Genomic DNA, 21,918 nt, shown 5'->3' with positions numbered 1-21,918 from the left:
GAGGGCATTCGAGTGGGGGAAAAAGAGCAAACCAGAGAAGTGCACAAGGAAATCAGCTCAGAGCCCCTCACAGCACTGCCTGCAAGGGTGAAGAGACCATCCCAGTGCAAGGCCAGTGCTTTCCAGGCCCTGTGCCTTCAGATAAGAGTGGTCACAACAAAAGCAGGTGGGAAAATGATTGTTTAATCGTGCTGCCAACAAAGCCACTGACTGAAATATCTCTCATATCCTCATTGTTTTCAGTATCCTGACAGCACTCACAGCTCCTGGACTATCTCTAATTACACAAGCCCCAGGGCCTGGCATGGCTTTGTGCCAACACCACAAAATGCCATCAATTCCTTCCATAAACCTCCAAATCTGCAGCAGTATTAGTTTTGGTAACTATAAAATATTACCAATACTTTTTTTCTGGTCAGAGTTGTACCTACCTCATCCCCTGAGCCTGAGGCCTCATGAAACCTTTAGGGCAGTGCCCAAGCCCCTGCTCAGAGCTGATGCTGCAGAGCCCTGGGAACAGCAGCTCTTCAGAACAGCTCAGTGTGGAAGAAAAGCCAAAGAAAGTCTTCACTGAAGTTAAAAACTCTGCAGCATGGATTACAGAGACAGGATACCCACTGCTATAAACTATCCCAGGTCATCACTGTGAGCAGTAAAAAAAGCTCAGCCCAATCCCAGTTTTGAAATGTGGTTTTCTCTACCCTCTGTTTTTATACACAACAATGAAGAGTTTAATTTAATGGCTGCACACTGCAGTTTGGAGGGGTTCTCGGTACACACCAGCTATCAAAAGCACTTCAGGAGTTTCACAAAACACACAACCCAAGGCCTTCAGGTTTGAGATTTTATTTAGAGACATCCAGCACGGGTTGCAGCCATCATTTCCCCATTGAACGATGCTGTGTGGAAGACTTCAGCTCTGCAAGAAAAACAAATTAAACGAATTTAAGAACCCTGTAATAAACATGTATTTTCATTAGAATTTTTGATGGGCTTTGCTTCATCCTGTCTGGTTTTGCATCAGAGGCCTTCACTTGCATGAAACCACACAGTTCTAAATGCTTAAGGTCAATACAAGGCTGCTGATTTCGGATTTCTCCAGAATCTATCATGGAAAAAACAAACTGGCAAAGGAAATATGAAATTCCTTCCAATCATGAGATTCCAATGAGGATTGTTACTTCCTTTCAAGAACTACCTGGGTCATTCAAGCTCCTAAGAAACATTTAGTTTCTCAGATTACAGACACCACCAGGTATTTCCAAAGTGGAGTCAGCTTAAGACAAATTAAAGTGTGCTTTCCACTGGAAATGCCATGCTTGCAGTCTGTATGTCTGAGGTTTGCTTCATTAGGATCATCAGCAAGCACCAATTACTTTCTGTTAATAACCTTGTCTCAAGTGGGCAGTAGACCACAAATCATTAGGAATGATGGTGAGACAGTTTTGACACAGGGCAAGTTCAAGGGAACTTATTTTCCCCCGAGCTTTATGTGGCACATCAGAAAGCGTTTACAGCATCACAGCTTCTCATCCTGTTTTGTCACATCACACGTGCCAGGGGCTCCCACAGATCACACCAAGTGCACCTTTTTATTGCCCCAGGGGAGAAAGCAGGCAAGGTTTTGGTTGCAGCCAGAAGCTGCAGGAGGAGAGGTGTGGCCTCTGGAGAGGTAAAGGTCACAAAGCACCGAGTGCAGCAGCTCTGTGACACCAACTGCAACCTGCTCACCATTTCAGTTAGTATTACACAACAGACCACAACTCTTCAGCAGCTGGAGTGCTAAAGGCTGAGAATTATAAAGGTTTTTGAGGAGGTCAGGCTCCTTGAATCCCACTGTGCTGTGAAATCCAACAAAAGCAGTTACCCAGCTAGTGCAGCCACAGCTTGCCCTCTTCATTTCTTCAGGAGCTGGTGTCTGACGATGAAGAAAGGGGCACCAAATCCACTCCCAAAAAATGCACACATCATCACCAGCAGCCGCCACTTGTTGTCCACAGAGAACGGGAGGTTCTAGGGGAAAAAAAAAAGGGAGCTTTACCTTTTCAATCAGTGCATTAATTCCTTTCTCATCCGCTTAAAAATGCTAAGAATCTCAGAATAAAACAAATATGCAGTTCCAAAGCAGCTTCAGTACCCCCCAAGGAAAGAAAACGCAATATTTCAGATAATATATAACCTTCCAGTATATGAAAGGCACCTACAGGGAAGCTGGAGATGGAGTCTTCATCAGGAACTGCAGAGACAGGACAAGGGGGGATTAAATTCAAACTAAAAGAGGGCAGATTTTGTCCGGATATTGGGCAGGAATTGCTCCCTGGGAGGGTGATGAGCTCCTGGCACATGCTGCCCAGAGAAGCTGAGGCTGCCCCATCCCTGGGATTATCCAAAGCCAGGCTGGACAGGGTTTGGAACTACCTGATCTATCAAAAGGTGTCCCTGCCCATGGCAGGGAGGAACAAAATGACCTTTAAGGTCCTTTCCAGCCCAAACACTCCATGATAACAGCTCGGATGTGATCTCTGGAGGTAATTTTTGTCCCTCTTCCTCCAACCCAAGGTGGGGCCAGCTTGCTGCAGGCCTCATGCAGTCAAATAAAAGCCCCTGAGGAAACACAGCAGCAGCCTCCCCAGCGTTCCGTTATTTCATTACCTTCACCGTGGAAAATTTCCTCGTATCAACTAGGCACGTAAAATCGAGCTTTTAAACCGAAGGCTCGAGAAAACACGCCAGGTACATCAGAAAGCGTTTACAGTATCATTGTTGTCCCTCATACCGCAATGCTCATCATCTGTACCACCGCGGGGAAGGCCGCTGGGCTCCGTCACCACACGATATGCTCTGCTACCGGCAAAGCCCACGCAGCACCAGCCGGGCACACGGCAGCCACCAACCCCCACCCCGCCAACCCCGTCCCCGCGACCTTCAGCGGGCCAGCACGCTCCTGCCCACCTTCCCGGGCCCCTCCTCATAGTGGCTGCGGCGGATGGCCGAGGTAGCGAAGCGGCGGACGCCGGCGGACAGCATGACGAGGACGAGACACAGCGGGCACTCGTCCGCCCTGCGCGACCTTCCCGAGCGCGGCGCGCCTGAGGGGAGCCGGAACCGGAACCGGGGAGGAGGAAGGGAGCGCCGGGGGCATGACGGGAGTTGTAGTTCCGCGCGGTCACGTGGCACCAAACGGCGGCTTGCGGTTGGTCAAGGTCCCCGCGCGCGCTCGCGCTGGGGGTGGGGGGGGAGGGGAGGGGAGAGTCCCGCGCGCCCCGCCGCCATTTTGTGGTGTGTGAGGGGAGGCGGGGAAATGGCGGGGGGAGTGAGGGGCGGAGTGAGGGAAGGAGCAAAGCTCGGCTGGGTCCTGAGAGCGGCACGGGGCCGCGTTTAGTGTAGGACTCAGTGATCCCGCTGAACGGACGGGAAATACAGTGACTGAGTGGTTTATGGTGGAAGGGAGCTTAAAGCTCGTACAGTTCTGCGCTCCCCTCACGGGAGGACAGGTGTCCCTCAGGGGCAGGGACACCTCCCATGAACCAGGGTGCTCCGAGCCTGGCCTTGGACCCTCCCAGGAATCCAGGGGCAGCCTGAGCTTCTCCAGGAGGCAACCTGTGTCAGGGCCTCACAACCCTCACGGGGAACAATTCCTTCTCCAAATCCCTTCTAGCCCTGACCTCTCGTGGTCTGCATGCATTCCCCGCTTGTCCTGTGACTCCATGCTTTTTTAATTTTTCTTTTTTTTTTTTTCTTTTTTTTTTTTTTAATGGTTTCTCTCTGACATGATTGACGGAGAATGACGATTTATATACCTGTTTGTATGATATATATACCATCACTGCATTAAGGACTATATTGTGGCCTGTTTAAAGAAATTTTGGCAACTTGAAAGGGAAAAAAAACCCTTTCTGCACCCTTCACGTTTGTCAAAGGAATAACAGAGTTATTTCTAGAATTAGTGGTCTTCATCTGTTTTTCCTATGTGTAGTATTTTAAAGACAAACTCTGTCTTTCCCTTATTTTCAGGAAAATAAGTTCTGTGCTGCCATCTCAGTGTTGCAAGGAGTGAATTTTTTTAATAGCCTTTCTGCATGTTTTTGTGATGTTTATGGAAGGATAGAAAACCAGCGTTATGTTCACCAAAGTAATACATTGATACAGACAGGTTGAGATGCCTTTGAGATGTAAGGCTTAATTACATTAGGTGGTGGTTGTTGATGATTAGTAGGTGATACAGAACTCTAGGATATCTTTTGCCATTACTTGTGGATCTAGTGGTTTCTTTAGCTAGCTGTTTTTCAGATTTTTTGCCTTTGTTTTGATAGAATTTCATTTTTATTTGTCAGAGTTTGCAAGCCATTTTTTTTGTTGATTTCCTGTTTCTGAGTTCTGCTGAAGAATGCTTCCCTGTCCTCTTCTCCCCCCTCCTCCCCCTTTCTCGAGCATTTTCTAATTGGAATTAATAGCACAGAAGTGCTCTGCAGTCTGCTTTATCATCTTTATAACAAATGTTCTCACTTTAATGTAGCTCTGCTCTCCCTGTAGTGGATTTTACGGTGTTGCTGCAGAGGAGATGCTGAGTAGAGGTGTAAAGATTGCTGTTACAGAGTTACTTTAGCAACCGCAGTTTAATCCTTGATGCTCTGCAGATGTCTTCTCTGTAGACAGAAGCAGAAATCTCTAGGTAAATATTTTACAGAGTGGTAGATCTCCAGAGTTGTTTTACAGCAGAAGAAATAGATCTGAACACTCATATCTGTTCTCTTTCAAAGCACAAAGTGATACAAAGTGAGTGCTTGCCTGCCGTGGAAAGCCATGGAGTTTAGAGTGACAAACTCTGACAGCATTGATGGGAATTTTGGCAAAGGAATGAAAGATAGTATCTTCTGAAGTGCTGGAAATATGGTCTACAATAATTGTAGTGAAGATAATCAAAGACTAACCACACAAACTGCAGAGAATTACAGAGTTAGTTACTGGGTGAAATTCCCTGTCCTGTGTCATTCATGGGGTCAGAATGGGTGAAAATAGTGTATAGTGTATAGAGATAGAATATATAGTGTATATTTCCAGCTTTTAAATATATGAATCTTTGAATTTAGGCTATTAGTTCACATACATCTCTTTATATCTGCCATTTTTTCTTCCTTTAAAAAACCTGTTACTTTTTGCCAAGTTATCTTTTTCATCTTCAGTAATACATTTTGCTGCTGTGAATATGACTTGGTGCTGAATTCTTTCAGGTGCTACTTTCTTGCTCACTTTCCCCCACAAAGAATGTTTCTCTTTATGAAATAGACTCCAAAAAAACCACAAATAAGGAAAACCACACGTAGCTAAATAAAACAGTGCACAGAATCTACCTTTGTGATTTTGGTGGAAGAAAGAAGCATAGGAAGGTTAGTGTATGTTTTACAAAATACACAAGGCCGTACTTTGGGGCTTGAAACTGCCAATCACCGAGATACAGTGAGAGAACCAAGAGAAAAATCTTACTGACTTTCTAAATCCTCTTTCATGAGTGAAGTAAACAGCTGTTTTTAAATGCTGAAATGATGTATGATCAAGTTCAGATGTGTGTACTTCATGAAAGCCTTTTTAACAGCATAAAGTCCCTAAGTTGCTTTGCTAGTGTCATGGACAGAGGGCTCAGGAGACAAAACAGCCATCATGGATGACACAAGAACATTGTTTTTCTGCAGAAATTATCCTCTGTTTTTGTTGACATGATAAATTATTTTGTCTAGCATTCAACTTAGGAATTAACCTCCCTTCAGTCATGAGATCAAATATTAACCAAGATGAAGCATTTGTTAAATGATAAGTAATGAAAGGGGAAGGCTGAGTAGAAGCTGTGAGAGGCATTATATAATGGATATTAATTACATGGTTTTTAGCAAAACTATGGGTTAATGAAAATATCTCTGATAGAGTAATTTATCAGTCAGTCTAGTTTCACAATTACAGAAGTATGTCTTTCATAAGAGTAGTCAACTTGCCTCAGATGTGATAATTGCTTTTTTCCCCACAAAGTAGGTATTCTGAATTATAAAATACGTTACAAATATAAAATAAACAATTAATACTATTAAAAATACTGTGGGGAGTCTTCAACTGCAAAAAGAGGTATTTATATGTGAAGCATTGTATTTAGCTGAAAACAATGAAAAGCTGAAAACATTGAAATGAAATACAGATAACGTCAGTTTAAAAGAGTTATTACTTGGAGAATATACTTACCTGGATTCCAGAGAGCTCCCATAAGTCTCAGGAAAGTGGAGTAGCAAAAGGAATTGTGCTTTGGAAACAGTTATTGCTGCAGACATTGATAGCAACGGGAGGAGGCTGTTAGAAGTAGCATCTTTTATTCTTCCATCATAGCTGTTAAAACCAGCCAATCTTCCAAATGTGCAAGCCTTCCTTAATGTGTGAAACTTAGTTACTTTCAAGTGTACATATGCATTGAAAATAATTTTTTTCAGGGCACAGTTCAAAGGACACTTTCCTCCCCCAGCTGTTCTTGGGAGTGGATCGTTTCACAGATCCAGCTCAGGGTGTAGTGGCACACAGACTTACACTTGACCCACAGGAAAGTGTGAAGCAGTTGTAGCATTAAAAAGGTGGAAATGGATGCATGGAATTAGTGCTTTTCTTGGCAGCAACATCAGTTTATATTGGCAAAAGTAGCTTGTCCAAATACAGGTTTACTGCTGAATACATATATATTATTTGGTATTAGGGCATGAGAAAATTATTACGGGAAACATATCAAATTCCTTCCCAAGCCCCAGACTGCTAATGCCTAGTGCATTTATTAATTGTATTTCCCAGGATCATCTTTGAAATATTCAAGATAAGGTGATAGGCATTGGAATATTATGCCTTTCAGAAGATTCCAATGTATCATGATATGTTATGAACAAGAGGATAAAACAATTGGAAGTTTCTTTTTGTACTGTAATATCTACGTGTAAAGGTCTTCCTGTCAATCTACTGTTGTCATTTTGTCAACCACCACTCCACAAATGTGATTTACCTTGTCTTTAAGACTGTATAATCAACATTTTCAACTTTCTACCTAAGAGTTAACATATGCAGCTGAATTTACTGTTCTCAGCCTGAAACCTATGATTTTTGCACCTGTTTGAAATCCAAAAGTGGGCCTGTGCATCCAGATTTGGCCAGTTAGCTCTGGTTGTGTCATTTGCTTTGCTGCTAGGATGGTAGGATTGTGTAATTGATACTTTAAAGCCATCATGGATATAAAAGTGCTGTAGGATCTTTTTTACTGTGTTTTTGCTTATTAGTGTAATTTTGTTTTGAAAAACACAGGTAGTATGAAAAGTTGAGCACAAATTTATAGAATGAATGTTACTCATGAAAGCAGCTGTAGCTGGGTGTGCATAGGGACAAAATTACAGTTTTGGCAGTGTACCTAGATAAATTTATTTTCACATTATGTGAAATAGTTCAAAAATTGCCCCTTCATGTAAATGATTCCTTATGGATACAGAGTCTCATTTGTATGTACTATCTGTATTTCAGCAGCTGAAATAAGTGTCTAACAAATAATATTTTACTCTGACAGAATTACTTTCTTTCATTAATCTTTTGCAGCATTAATTAAATCTCCCAAAAGTCTGTTTAAAATATGTGAGGGAAGGTTGATTACACAGAACCTCTTCTAGAGGCTTCACAAGAATACAGCACTTGCACAGTGAGTAAGAGCTACTTTGCATTATTTATTTTGTCTTCATGTCTTTCTCTAAAATGGAGTATGTTAAGCTCTGTATTTTTATCACAGACACCAAGACAGTTGGTTTGCAATTAGAGCAAGCTGTGTTATAATTACTTGCGTTTTGAACTATCTCACTGTAACAGTCATTGCTTGGTTGCTAAAGCTTGTGCTTGAAGGAGCTCTTCTGTGTGTAGGAATATCTTAGGAGCTCTTGAAATCACCATTTTTCCTTGCAGGTGCAGTACTCAATTTACTTGGCTGTAAAACCAAAAAAATGCCGTTAATTTTTCTGCCTTATTTGTGCTTATTTTTTCTATAGTTTAAACAGGGATTTTTCTTAAAGTTGTGTTATTGGTTTCTCCATCAAGAGGACAGCATGTTGGTGAAAATATGCAAGGTAGTAAAAAAGAGCCCTCAAAAACCAGTTATTTTAATATATATGTGATGTGTATGTTTCACATACTTGTCATGTTCTTGTATGCCAGTTTCCTTTTTATTACAATTTTTTAGTCATGCACAAGCCTTTTAAACATATTTGTATTTCTACATTATTTAGTAAAATCTGTTGTTGGTAAAATCTTCCACTGATATCTTATTTCCAGATGTGTAAGGGCACAGCAATACATATTGTCATCTTGGCTGAGGTAAGTGAAAGACTTACATGTGTCTTAGTTTACAAAAATGAAAATGGAGCATGTTTTTTTTGTCCTTTAATCTTGGAAAGAAATGCTGAGGGGTAGAGCTCCATTTAATACGATCAGTGTTGTCAACAGGGTATTAGTTGTTTCCAAAGCCATGATAGATATTGTGAGCATTTCCTAGAGAAATATGTTCTTTACAGTAGGCTAAAATTTGTGATACATTGGGCTAACCCATAAATCCTGCTGAGTTTTGAAGGAGGTCTTTAACCTATCAATTTTTTTTTTTAAAGTTAAAAGACCAAATCACACTCAAACTACCAAGTCAGCAATTAATTAGAAAGGGCTTGTTTGTGTAGACAACATGTCCTCCTGTATGTGTATGTTGTGTGCTATGCTAAGATACCAAGTTTCTGTAATTTCCATGAAAAGGGGTGACCAAGCACAAAACCCAAAAATTGAGGAGCATTTTTCAGGTGTGATGTTTGGTTTTTTCCAGTCATTGTAGGCGTGCTCTGGGTGATTCCCTGTGCTCAGTGTTTCTGTGAGAAGACAATGTCAAAGAAATACAGCAGTTAGAGATTAATAAAGGTGGAAGGAGAAAGGCTATTCTGTTAGGTACTTTTTGTGCAAAAAATCACTTTTAACAATCAAAGATCAATTTTAATTCCACTAAAACTTATTGAAACAATGTAATTACACCTCTGTTTGCTATTGTTTTAAGTACTTTCACAGTACACTTTCTGGGCTGATATTTTCAGCAACCTGTATTTGGCCATAAGCAGGATCTCTCTGTATTATTACTTTCTCTCTCTAATTACAGTAGATGGTTTAGCTGTTAAGCAAGTATTGCTCTAATTTTTCTTGTTTATGTGTTGTTAGACTATAAATTCACTTGTGACCATAGCTTTTAACTTGTCTTTTACAACAAGGGTGCCTGCCAGTGTGGTTACTGCTGACTTACCGTGATGGAAGAACAGTAACTGGTGTTTTTTACAATCCATTCTCAGGTACTGTAGGCAGACACGCCAGTGTTGACAGGAGATGAAATTGTGTCATTTCAGTTTTGACATCACTGAGGATATAAAAATGATTTATAATCTTAGTTCTCAGAGCTCAAAGCTGGAACTTCTGAAGTTCCTGAAGGTGCACTAGTTTATGGGACCTGATGAGATGCACCCACAGGTCCTGAGGGAACTGGGGTAGTATTTCACCCTCCTCTAAATACATCACAAGAAACTGTGCACATTTCTTACAATATTTTGATTCCTTAGTAGCATTCTAGTCCAGCTAATTTATTTACACGTGAGCCTGTCAGTTCCTCCAGTGACCTGTTCACTGATTTCTCCTCTAAATTTAGTTTTTCAGAACGTTTTTGTAATATGCTGGTGAAATTGAACGTGTCACCTCTCAGTGATCATTATAATGAAATATTAACTGTTCGAAATGTTGAATGTGAAATATACTGGTGGCCTCTGGTTTATATTCATTGTGCATCAACATTGTCACCTTTGTTTATGAGGTCAACAAAAAGCTAGTGTCTACCAAAGCACAGACACTTTTTGTGTCACAACTGGCTGTTTGGTCAGCAGTCAGGCATGCTGAAAGTGCAGTGAATATTTACTCTTGGACTTGGTTATGAGCTTTCTATGTAATTCAGGCTCTACTGACTCACTCACACTAAATATGAACTTAAAATGAAGTGACAGTGATGACTCCCATCTCCTTCATTACAAGCACTAACAAGGTCACTGTGCTAGAAAGTCTGGGGTCAAGTCTTACCAGTCAAATGAGTAAGATGAGTAGGAGGAAACCTTTTACTGATGTACTTTTCATAGTGGGATAACCAGGAGATTCATTTCGTGGAGTGGAATTTTCAAAATGTTTTCAGCTACTGCCTTACCATAGGTTACTGAGTATCCACAACAAAGTTTGTGCCAAGATGCAAACTGCAAATGCAGCCCAAGAGCTGAGTAAATATTATTTTTCCTAATGGGAATCTCAAGCTAGTCATTTGCCACAACTCTTCGCAGTGAATCTTCCTCTGTGACATATTCAAACATTTTTGTGGAACATAAGCTGGATTTGATCGTGTGCAGGTTCCTATGCTGGAATGTTCTCTGTGTGTGTTCTCCTTTTCCATCTTAAACTGGATGTCTTTTTACTAACCAACAGTGTTTATTTGATCCACTACGAGGCAGCCATGGGAGAGTTTCGTGCTGTGTCAGGCTTATGTGGCACAGTTTTGGTAGTGGAGTAACCTGTGTTAGGAAAATTGATGTTTGCCCTCCTTACCTTAGAAATCATGAACTTGACTCCCTGCGCTCCTTTTGGCACCTTCAAGTCGCCTATATCCAAAATCTTTATTCAGGGCTTTACTTGAACAATTTTAAAAATCTTTTTTATCAGCTTCATATTTGTTCCTGAGATTAAAAGAATCCTCTTAAATGTCTGAAGAAACACACTCTGGAATTCATATTAGGTGGACTTACTGTCATTTTTAATCCTCTTTGGCTCCGAACTTTATCAGATGTTTGATGTATTTATCAAATACCTTGAACAATTTCTTTTGCTCAAAAGATTATCATGTTTCATGTCTCATCTTCGTCTTTTTTCTGTGTCTTGAAGAGACGTGTGCAAAACCTTCCCTGAAGAATTCGATAACTTCAGCAGCTTGTCACTGGGACCCAGCTCTCCCCTTTAAAATAGTTCATTTCATAAATGGCAATTCAATACATTTTATAAAAGGAAATCATTATCAACTAGACATGGGAATAGAATTTTTTTCTTACTGCACATACTCAGTTGCTTCACAGAATTTCATTTCACAGTTGGAAACTTGACTCCTGACTAGAGCTATATGATACTGCCAATTTTTGATTTGACTATTCTAGTGTAAAAATGGCTAACTTTGCAAGAATACAGCATGTTTAATCCAGCTCAAGGGTGCCACATTATTGTAGAGCAAGTGGTCCTTGTCTTTGAATATAACCGGGCTGAAGTCATGGAATTGTGAAACAGAAAAATGTCATTTGCCTAAAGGTACTCAGGTTGAATCAAAGGTTATTTATTACTTGCCTTGATCAGAAATTAAGATCATGAATGTCTAACTCTTATTTAAAATGACACAAAACTGAGTAGATTAATGGCCCATTGTACTAATTTGTTTCCTACTGTTCTGGGAGCACATAGCACAGTTAAATCCAGGTAAATAAGTTAAATCCAGAGCAAGGAGCAGGGCCTGAGACATGAATTTCTGCAGGGGATGATGCTTTTGCTTTGGAAGGACAAGCACATGACTGAATACCTGTTGCTGGGTCTTGCTTGAATACTGCTTGTAGAACTGTTTTTAAAACTGGTTTTTCAGATAAATATGAAGCATGGTTGGAAATGTTCTTGAAGCTTCAAAGCTGTGAGTGAGAATTCAGTGGCAGGCTGTGGAAATATGGTGCAGAGATACAAAGTTTCTCTGAGACAGTCAGTTCTTCCACAGCTTTTACTTACATGCATAATGTCAGATGACTTCTCATACAAATTTTTTATCACCAATAGCACTTTCTCCTAGATTACGTCTAAAGTGTGAGAATTGCACATGTAGGATGAAAACACTGAAACTTCTTGTCTCTTGAGACTGAGGGTGCGTGCCACAACTTCATCCCAGTTCTTGCCTCTGCTCTGCATTTCTGTGATTTCCTTTGGATACTACTTGCAAGTCATATGACAAGAGCCAAAAGTTGTTATGATATTTATTCTTTTCCCCCAGGTTTTCCCCTGAAATCTCCTTTTGGGCTTTCTTGGCCCTTGAGGCCGTTTAGTCTATTGATGTTTTATGGGATTGCCTTAAACTGCAGTTCCACCTCTTGACTACTTGATGCATGGACAGTGATTTGGAGAGAAAGTTGGAAGGAAGCAGAGGGCTGGGACTGGAAGCCAATACATTAAGAAAGGATATTTGGGGAAAGGTAGATGAGGAAAGGATCAGTGAAAGAAGATATAGGGGATTGGATGATATATCCATGAGATAACAGCATCAGCTTCTGTTCTGTGCTGCCATTCCCACATGGATTCAGCAAGACTCTTTGGGGTACAAATGCATGATACTGGATGGAGCTCTAGTATGTGCTGAAGTTCTTCCCAGACTGAGATTGGCATTACAAGTGAGCCCATGTTTTCATCTGATGCATCTGATTTGGTGTCTTCATAAAAGGAAGGCAGTAACACATCGTACTGTCATCATAGTCTCCAAAGGACATGTCAATGTTATAAGGAAATATCTGTTAAATCTCCTGGAATTAGAAGTGACAATATAATAAACACTTTCAGCTTGTGTTTACTGTGCCTTGTGTGATGTTTATTCTTTTGCCTCCTACTGAGACTATTACATTTGTTGAGAGGATAAATATGTTTTCACATCTGTCATTCTCCTCTTCAAGTAAAACATTCAAGCAGTAAGTTGTTGTCCTGGATGTTGTGCAGAGGCATACTAGTGTTGGTGATGTGATACATCATATATATGCTGACATCATACATGTGATTATAATGTGTATTTATGCTAATTTCTAGTTCTTAATTATTGTTTTTTGGACAGGCTATTTTTGTGCAAGTCCTTGTTCTTTTGAAATCTCACTGTTTTTAATAATCCTAACATTCTCTGCAATTCCGCCTTCCTCATTTACTTTATTGACTTTCTGAAAGCCTTTTGTGACAATTTAGCTTTTATTTTTTTCAGAAGTTGTAGCCAAGATTATGCAACTGTTCTTTGAGAGCTAGGCCTGGGTTCAAATCAGCTGATCACCAAAGAAGATTGTGCTTTAAAGGAAATTCTAAATCACTTGCTCAGGAGTCCACAGTGGCTTCAGCTTTAGGAGGCTTTCCTTGAGAGTCATGTTCATTCCACATAAAGCAAAAATATGGGGCATTTTCCAGTTTATGCTTGAATTTATGGCAAGCAAAGAAGGATGAGTTCTGGAGACAAAGTCCAAATCTGAATGTAATCAGTGGTTTAGATCTGAAGGGGTCAGCAGCAGTTCCTGAACTAATTTATTCTCTTCGATCCACAAGAAAAATGATCTTATTTTTCTTGGTCTTGTGCCTGTAGCTGTGTGGTCTTTGGAGAGAGTCTTGTCAAGTCTTAAAATCAGTGTTGTAGAGATTATCCAGCATTTGTCCACAAGAATTCTACAGAAAACACAGGTGCAGGGAGGGTTATGCTGATGTTTAGTGCCTTTCTGTGGTATTCCTTAGATGTATTAGTCCTTTCTCTGTGTAAAAACTGCCTAGTGATTCTCTTTTCTAGAGAAATTGTAAATAAAGAAATTTTAAAATCCCATGACAGCTTTTCTAAGCAGTATGTCATGGTTGCTGGCTGTTTCTCTTTGCCTTCAGACATTTTATAACCTTCTTAATTTGACTGAGGAGACTAAAAGGATAAGTTATCAGAAGAAAATGAATTTTTCCTGTTTTGAGTCATTGGATCTCATTCTAGAGGAGGAGGAAGAGAAGTCAATCCTTTATCTGTGTGCATGTAAATAGAGAACTTACAGGTCATATTTGGTATGGTGCAAGGGCTTATTGGCACGTTTTTTGATGGTCATGATAGTCTGATAGCAATATAGTTTTATAAATAGTTATTTAGTGTAACTAACCTTACCTTTAGGACTTCCAAAGGGGCAGGGACTTCATGAGGAAGGCCATGTGAGATAATACTGGCATGAGACTGTACTCCCCACAAATTCTGCTGTGGATGACATGGGTTGTCACTACAGTGGCACACAAAATGAATGAATGGATAAGTAACAAAAAACTTCTTTCTTAACATGGAATATTTTGGTTTTATATTCTTGTCTCAGAATTTTTTGCTAGAGGAAAATGTGGTGAGTACTGAGAAGTGCAGAGTCCTTATGCAATGATATATAGAGAGTTAGACCTCACAGAACTAATCTAAAAGTTATAAATACCACAAGCCTTCAAAATAACAATTTTGTATTGATTTCAGGGCGGCCAGGATAGTTCTGAAATTGAACTATCAGTCAGCTCACGACTCTGTAGATTCTCCTTGGTAGTTTCAGGGCAATGTCTGAGACTCTAGTCTGAGCCCTGGAACTGATATCCTGTACTTACTGACTGATGTAACGGAAGAAAACTGATCAAGTGAGGAAAAACCTGTGAAGTTTCTTTTCAGGCTTGCAGTATGTAAGGCAGCTGTGTAAGTGCTCATTCTGTGAGTTTGCCTGAAATCTGGGGGGTTTTGTGTAGGTCAGGAATCTGTGTCCCAGCTGCAGAATGCATTTTTCCCTTACCCCATGGCAAAAGGAATGAGTTGGTTTCCTGCTTGTGATCCTGGTGTGGAGTCTGTCTCACTTGCCTTCAGCCTCAGTATGGTGCTAGTAGGGCAATTGTCCACATCTGTCTGGAGTGGTTAGGGGCATGGGAATGTTATGAAAAAATCCAAAAGATAGATGAGGAAGTATGAGAAAACAGAAGGAACATCTTATATTTATGTGTGAAGGAATGATAAATTAGATGCTGTTGGGTGTGTATATAAACATGTATAGATACTGTATATATACACTGTGTTTGGTTACAGCTATAAAAACATAAGCAGCTAGGAAAGCAACTTGGGTATTTCCTGTCAGAATCTTTATTTGTAAGAAGGTATTCCTTTGCGGAAATTGGAGCTAGAGAAATTTCCTGGGAAAATGTTTGAAATATCTCACCTAGACTTTCCCACTGGTGTTATATATTGTTTGCAATGAAATTGTTGCATCAATGTTTTAGATAGCAGAGAATCTCAAAATCGGTGACTTCATGCCCTTTTTTAAACTTTATAGGGAAGAAATGAAAAATAAATGTTACATGACAGGAACTCGTTTCGTTTAGGTGAGTTCTGTTTTACTTCAAGATGACTTATTTTTAAGGCCTGTAAAAATGCCTGTGCTTCACAGCCATGTCAGCCAGAAGAGAACAGACTCCCACCAGGACTTTCAGTGCCTACAGGGCATGCAGAAAGATCCTGTGGATCACCCTGTGGGTCATGGCAGCTTTTGGCAGAGTGTTTTGACATCTATTCTTCCCTGTGAAGTAGCAATACATGTATTGCAACAGCAAGACTCTCAGTTTAGTTTTTGTTTGTTTGGAGTTTTGTTGTATTGGTTGTTTTTGTTTGTTTGTTAGGTTTTTTTGTTTATTTCTTTTAATCAAACTCCAAAACTATAAGGATTGTGCAAATAGTTTAAAGAGAGACATCTTATACAGTGGTATGTTGTCTCTTAAAAATATACAGGTTTTTGTCCTTCCACAAAAGATGGACAATGTGACTGTTTTATGTCTGCAAAATGCTTGTATGCAAAATTACAGCAAAGCAAAGTTGTAATGCTTTGCTTACAACTGCAAAGATGTGAGGAGTTGATTTCATCTTTCTCTGGAAGATGAGTTTTAATAGCTACCCATTCCAGACATGAACAGTTGTTACTTGAATTATCTTTAGTCAGCAGTGTTGTCTTTGCACAGTAGGTTTTGCTCCTAAACCAACTGCAAACAGGAATAGGGTAAGAGCCACAGATTAATATATGTTATGTTAATAAATTTCTTTGCACCAAGCAACATTCTGTTTCTTCCCTTTGCTAGGCTATATATTTGTTTGGAAGACCAAAAGAAGAGATTAGGTCTGTATCTGCAGCACTTTTCTCAAGTCACTTTGTCAAAAAGGAGGAAAAATGCAGTTTGTGAGGCTGGCCTTATATAATAATGTCTTTTAACATGGGAAGGAATTGGTCTATGGTCTGTGCAGCACCAGCAGAAAGCCTCAGCTCCTGTCACCACCAGCTGGAGCAGGGAATACAAATGAGCTTTAGGAGAGGCAAAGAGGGGAGTGAGGCACTGAGTGAGGTGAATGTTAAAAATTTAAATAGTAGATGTCAGCTACCTCAGTTGGACTGGAACCAGTTAGGAGATGCTGACACAAAAGGGATGCTGGAACATAGGTGATCTAATGAGAAAATGGGTGAGGTGATCTCCCCAGCTGCTGCAGCAGCAGCCAGAGAAAATCCGCGCTGAAGGACCTCTGAAGGTCACCAATCCATCAAGAGCCAGCTAGCTTGTAAATGGTGCTAACATTTCTATTGTGTGTGCAAACGTTTAAAATGTCAATTACTACAATGAGCAGTGCAATTTACTTGTGCAAACTGATAAGACACAATAGGGAATATCCAGTTAATATAATGGTTTCATTCAGCCATCTAATGAAAAGAAATCTTTCCACTCAAGATAGCAGTTGGATTAGACACTTTCTTATACAGTGACAAAACAGTAATACTAAGTGCTGTAAGAGAGGCTTTCTTAGGTGAAATGTAATTTGAATTGTAGTAGTTGTAGGTTTCCTTTAAATATTTTAGCACCTAATAAATATTCCAGCAACAATGTAGATGAATTTTAACAGAGTGTCTTGCTGGTACTACTCATGCTAATTTACAAGATTTACAGCAATTACCATTCCTGAAAGCTAAAAAATAGTGAGTTATTTCATGAACACATAAAACAAGGCCTTTGGAAACATTTAATAGGACTCTTAAAAAGAAATATTTGGCTCAGATATAATTTGGGACGGATACAAAATTAAAGTGCATTGTCATTCCTGACATTCATAAAAATAAATTATTGTGTATTGTTTCCTTCTCTTTATTTCTGAATACAGATCAGTATGAAAGAAACTAGATACTGTCATTCTCTTCTTCCTGGGGGTGTTGGGAGTTTGCTGTGTACACATCCAAGCAGCCAATTAACCCTGGAACCAAAGAAGCCTGTTTCATAAGTTTACATTTGGAAAACCAGAAGGATTAGTCTTTTAAGAAGCTAGAACTTTTTGTAAAACACATGTTAAGAAATTGAATTAATTTTTTATTTTTACCCCATCTGTTCCCTAGGCTATCTAATCTACAGCCACTTCAGCAGTATTTTACATGTAGGAACTTTTTCTTTTAAAGGGGAGGCAGAGGGGATAGCACATGAGAAGGAGTTGATAGTGTTTCAGTTCAGAATTAAAAACTTGATTGTAGTGGAATCAGTGAGAGAAAAATCTATTGATTACTGAGAAAGGTTTTACTTATCACCAACATTTGTCTAGAAGTTCCTTTGGAGGATTTAAATTAAATCCTCCAAATGGTGTGCTCCTACTTACTGCCATGCATGAATGGCATCCTGCCCTATAGAAACTATTTGAAGATCAACATGGGAAAAACTTTCTTGATAGAGCTTGATGAGCTGGAGGCTTATGGTTAAATAAATTTGTATCTTCAGAAAATACAGAAGAGTTCTGTAAACTACTCTCAGTATAAATCTACATGAGTTAAATTCTCTGCTAGTGTCATGGTCTTTGAAATTAAGTTTGTTGTTTTCCACATCCAAAGTGTTCTTTAATAATTTTAAGTTCAGATAGACAATTAAAAATACAAAATGTAGAAGCCTCATTCCCTACAATTCCAAAGGAGGAAAAAAGTGAAAAGAGACAGTGTGGATTAAGCCAACCATGGATACATGATACAGTATGTGACATGTAGCTGTAATTGTGCAAGTGTGAGAATAAATGTGGCAAAATTTATATCAGCCCCTGACTGTGGCCATGGGAATAGTTAGTTGTATACTTTAGCCATTTTTTTTAATTCAGGTGTTCAAAAAACATGTTTTGAGCTGCAAAGCAAGAGTTTCACACCATGTAAGAAAACAAACTGCATGGTTTTATTACCAATTTTATATTATTTATTTTAATAGGAATCTATTGATAAATACATAGAAATTACAGCTGATAAATTCATAAAACATTCAACAATCCCAAGCACACCTCCAGGCTGCGCAGAGATTGAACAGCAGCCCTGGGAGCAGCCCTGGGGGTGCAGTGGGTGAGCTGAGACCCCAAACCCTGAGCTGGGCTGAGACCCCAAACCCTGAGCTGGGCTGAGACCCCAAACCCTGAGCTAGGCTGAGACCCCAAACCCTGAGCTGGGCTGAGACCCCAAACCCTGAGCTGGGCTGAGCCCCAGCTGGCAGCAGGCAGGGGGATTCTGCCCTGTGCTGGGCTGAGAGCTGAGCTGAGAGCTGCCCCAGCCCTGGGCAGCACAGCAAGGAGCTGCAGCTCTGCAGCCAGGCCAGAGGAGCTCCAGCAGGAGCAGAGGATGGAGCAGCTCTGCTGGCAGAGCTGGCATTGCTCAGCCTGCAGAGGAGAAGCTCTGGGGTGACCTCAGTGTGGCCTTCAGGGCCTGAAGGAGCTGCAGGAAACATGGAGAGAGACTATTGACAGGGGATGGAGGGACAGGACACAGGGAATGGCTGCAAACTGCCAGAGGGCAGGGATGGATGGATATTGGGAAGGAATTGTTCCCTGGCAGGGTGGGCAGCCCTGGCACAGGGTGACAGAGAAGCTGCGGCTGCCCCTGGATCCCTGGCAGTGTCCAAGGCCAGGCTGGACACTGGGGCTTGGAGCAGCCTGGGACAGTGGGAGGTGTCCCTGCCAGGGCAGGGGTGGCACTGGATGATCTTGAATATCTCTTCCAACCTCAACCATTCTGTGATTTTATGAAATTGTCTTAATATGCACCCATGTCTTTCTGAACTTGATGATACTCTTCAGAATTCTGCATTCACAACAGGTGGTAGTACATGTCCATTTTAATTGATAATAACATGAAAGCAGTTGGACATTCCTTCATTTTGCTTGAAAATAGAGATTGCGTCTTCTTAGAAAAATTGAAGCTTGGAGACTATTTCTGTTTGTGTTCTTCAGCTGTGCTACTTGCAAACAATCTTGAATGTAAGCTGTTTTGAACATTGCCTTATGAGCATGTACTGCCATAATCACAAGGAATTCCTAAATTTATGCATAACGTGCCACACTGGGATTTTGAAGTGGCTTTTGTGCAGTTTAATTAGACTGTTCTTTTCCTTCTCATTTTGATACCTGTATGTATATATTTCCACAACTGCTGTGCATATACCTTTTCTTGCAGTTGTTTGCAAATGAAACAGAACAAGCATCCCAAAAGCACATTTAAATTGCAAAATGAAAGAGAGAATCTTTCTACTAAGTGTTGAAGTGGTAGAGAGAGAGCTGAGGAGTACTCTGGCTGGAAGCCACGGTCAGGACTGCTTCTGTTCTAAACATGAGTGTTTTCAGCTTGTGCTTGACTGACCCACGCAACTGCCAAATTTCCTGGTCATACCAACAGCTTAGTCCAAATGCACAAGTTGCCTGCTGTTCCCTTGCTTCAGTCATTGGCAGGAAACTCTATTTTGAAGCTGTTATAAGTAGGCTTGAGATTAGAGGATCATTTTTGCCATGGTGTGCTGGAAGAACAGACAGTTCCAGGGTAGGAAGCAGAGTTCTTGCTCTTCTGGGGTGATGAGAAGAGCTCAGTGCTGGGAGGCTCAGTATGTGTGGATGCTCTTTCATTTCCAAGGCAAGATGTGCCTCAGTCAGCGTGAGATGTGTTTTGCCATCTGGATGGACACCAGTTATTTTCTTTACTCACTCCCAACATGCAGAAAAAGTAGCATTGTACATAAAGTTGAGTTGATTTTTGTATTTATATGTACTTGTGTTATGTGTGAAGAATAATATCCAAATATTTTCCTTTTTGACTACCAAAATATTTTTACTTTTGGAGTAAATCTGATAAGTTATTCATAGGTTGTAAGTATTTCTGAAAAAATGGTGGAAAATAATGGGTGGTAGGGTAAGGAAATAAAAAATGTTTGTAAAATCAGTTTAAATTATGTGAAACTATGTGTAGATATTCTTAATACAAGAGAGAAGAGGACATGCTGGGTACATGTCCAACAAAAGGCCATGGTGATGATGATGGTGATGGGACTGAAGCATCTCTTTTATGAGAGAAGGCTGAAAAAGAGAAGGTCCAGGGGAAACTCATGAGTGTGCACAAATACCTGAAGGAGGGTGCAAAGAGGATGAAACCAGGCCTATTTTACTGATGCCCAGTGACAGGACAGAAATTATATCAATTTAATAAATTGTAAAAGTATTCCATACCACTACTATAAAATTATGAATGTGGGTTAGATACTTCACTGATACACTTACCTTACTGATACACTTAGATACCTTAGTGATTTTCTTGTTGCATGTCTACATTTCTCTAGTTTCATTTCAGAGCAGAATACGATGGATTTACTACTGGACTATTTTTTACCTCAAAATTAATAGATGCTGTCTGTGTTAGTTGTTTTTTTGGGGGGGATTAATCAAGGGTTAAAAAAAATATGAGTTTCTGTGAGACTAGTAAACGGTCCAGATTGACTAAATGAGGAAAGTGCAGGAACAGATTTGTTGGGAGAAAAATATTCCTGGTTCTGAATATTTCCCAACCAGGTACAAAACTGGTAAATGTTGGAGAAATTTCTTGTTCATTTTAAACTCTTTTGATTTTGTTTTATATCTCAGCTTTTATATCAGGAAGGAGGGGGAAGTAAAGAACAGTCAGAGTGTGAGAGGCAATAGAAATAAAATTCTTATAATGGAGAGGAAATTATTGTCAAAGGCAATGAAGAAGATACTATCAGTCAGCTATCCTTAAATGCCCAAATCCTTATTTATGGCTTGGTTGGAGTTTTTTTTGTTTGTTTTTGTTTATTTTGCATTTACATTTCACAGTTCTCAATAAAATTAAGTGTGACTGAATTGCTATTTCCAGCCTTAGCCTTAGCCAGAGGAAATTCAATTAACAGCAAGGATGGAGAAAAAAGATAACAAATAATTATTGCCCTTCTTTTTACCTTTTTTTAAATGTAGATTTTTACTCAGTGAAACTAGATGTCAAAGAAAGATGTTGGACACTTGAGGAGCATGTAAATAACATCCCCAGCTGGTTTGACTGATTTAGTGTTAAATAAATTAGGCATTTCAATTTCATAATTGTAATGGGTCCTTTTTTGCTAATTTATTGAAATGATGCTTCTTTTTTGCTTTACACATTTTCAAAGCTATTATTTGTGGTTTAAATATTTTCAGCATCAGGGCTGTATTTAAGTCTTTATATTTTATAGACAAGCTTTGGTGTCTTAGCATGATATTGATAATATACATTTGACTGGCTTTTTGCTTCTGGAAATGAAGTTTGAATGAATTAAAAAATAAACAAAAGACTTGAAAATGAGATCCAGCACAGCATGAAAAGGAAGAAGCTTTTCTTGAAGAAGGCAAGAAAAATGAGAAAACAGAAAAACGGGGTGGAAGGATGACATCAAAACTGTTAGCACATAAATGCAATTGCCCCATGACACAAATAATCTGCTTTAAAGATGTGACAAAAACATCATGTGTTAAAACATCATATCCTTATGGATATTTTCTTTCTCAAGACTGTGTGCTACTGTTATTCTTACATTTGACATTAAGTATGAAATTATGTATTATCATAAACTTATTAAAACTGCTTGTGCATAAACTGGACTAAAGGCATAGAAGAGGTCATTAAGGATTTCACTAATTTCTTTGAGAAAGTAAAGATTGGCAGTGAGATCTGCTATACTCTGTGATCTGAATGGGCT

At 39.8% G+C, this 21,918-nt stretch overlaps 1 protein-coding gene, 1 long non-coding RNA gene and 2 other non-coding genes across 9 annotated transcripts in view; 1 reads left to right on the top strand and 3 right to left on the bottom strand.

Moving 5' to 3' along the window:
- Window positions 1-830: 830 nt before the first annotated feature.
- Window positions 831-3,122, bottom strand: COX7C (cytochrome c oxidase subunit 7C). The gene is made up of 3 exons (XM_085042335.1): window positions 2,953-3,122; window positions 1,868-2,013; window positions 831-919 (listed from the first exon to the last, which is right to left on the bottom strand). The coding sequence occupies exons 1-2, from the start codon at window positions 3,025-3,027 to the stop codon at window positions 1,897-1,899; spliced, it is 192 nt and encodes a 63-aa protein (XP_084898461.1). The 5' UTR covers window positions 3,028-3,122; the 3' UTR covers window positions 831-919; window positions 1,868-1,896.
- On the bottom strand, window positions 1,497-1,557 carry LOC146424226 (small nucleolar RNA Z39). Its single transcript, XR_014847122.1, has one exon. It is a non-coding gene; the product is annotated as a small nucleolar RNA Z39 (small nucleolar RNA).
- On the bottom strand, window positions 2,735-2,797 carry LOC146424225 (small nucleolar RNA Z39). Its single transcript, XR_014847123.1, has one exon. It is a non-coding gene; the product is annotated as a small nucleolar RNA Z39 (small nucleolar RNA).
- Window positions 3,123-3,247: 125 nt separating the features above from the next.
- The window catches only part of LOC146424223 (uncharacterized), a 68,008-nt gene continuing 49,337 nt past the window's right edge, over window positions 3,248-21,918 (top strand). For 4 of the 6 annotated variants that reach the window (XR_014846756.1, XR_014846753.1, XR_014846757.1 and 1 more), the window contains exons 1-2: window positions 4,953-5,387; window positions 7,606-7,705. This is a non-coding gene — a long non-coding RNA (uncharacterized LOC146424223). Of the gene's footprint in view, window positions 3,280-3,771; window positions 4,673-4,952; window positions 5,388-7,605; window positions 7,706-21,918 lie in introns of those variants that run through there. The other 2 variants (XR_014846754.1, XR_014846755.1) reach the window with 2 other exon arrangements.

The sequence above is a fragment of the Lichenostomus cassidix genome, chromosome Z (genome assembly GCF_008360975.1).
Source record: "Lichenostomus cassidix isolate B80296 chromosome Z, HeHo_3.0, whole genome shotgun sequence".
Taxonomy (NCBI): domain Eukaryota; kingdom Metazoa; phylum Chordata; class Aves; order Passeriformes; family Meliphagidae; genus Lichenostomus; species Lichenostomus cassidix.
The sequence above is the reverse complement of the archived record's forward strand: the minus strand, read 5'-3'. Positions and strand labels throughout refer to the sequence as shown.

What these genes read in the sequence shown, in the direction of transcription:
- COX7C (XM_085042335.1), bottom strand. Translation starts at nt 3,027, where the DNA reads ATGCTGTCCGCCGGCGTCCGCCGCTTCGCTACCTCGGCCATCCGCCGC. An exon ending in ATGAGGAGGGGCCCGGGAAG is followed by an intron (nt 2,014 to 2,952) that starts GTGGGCAGGAGC and finishes TTTTTCCCCTAG; the next exon opens with AACCTCCCGTTCTCTGTGGA.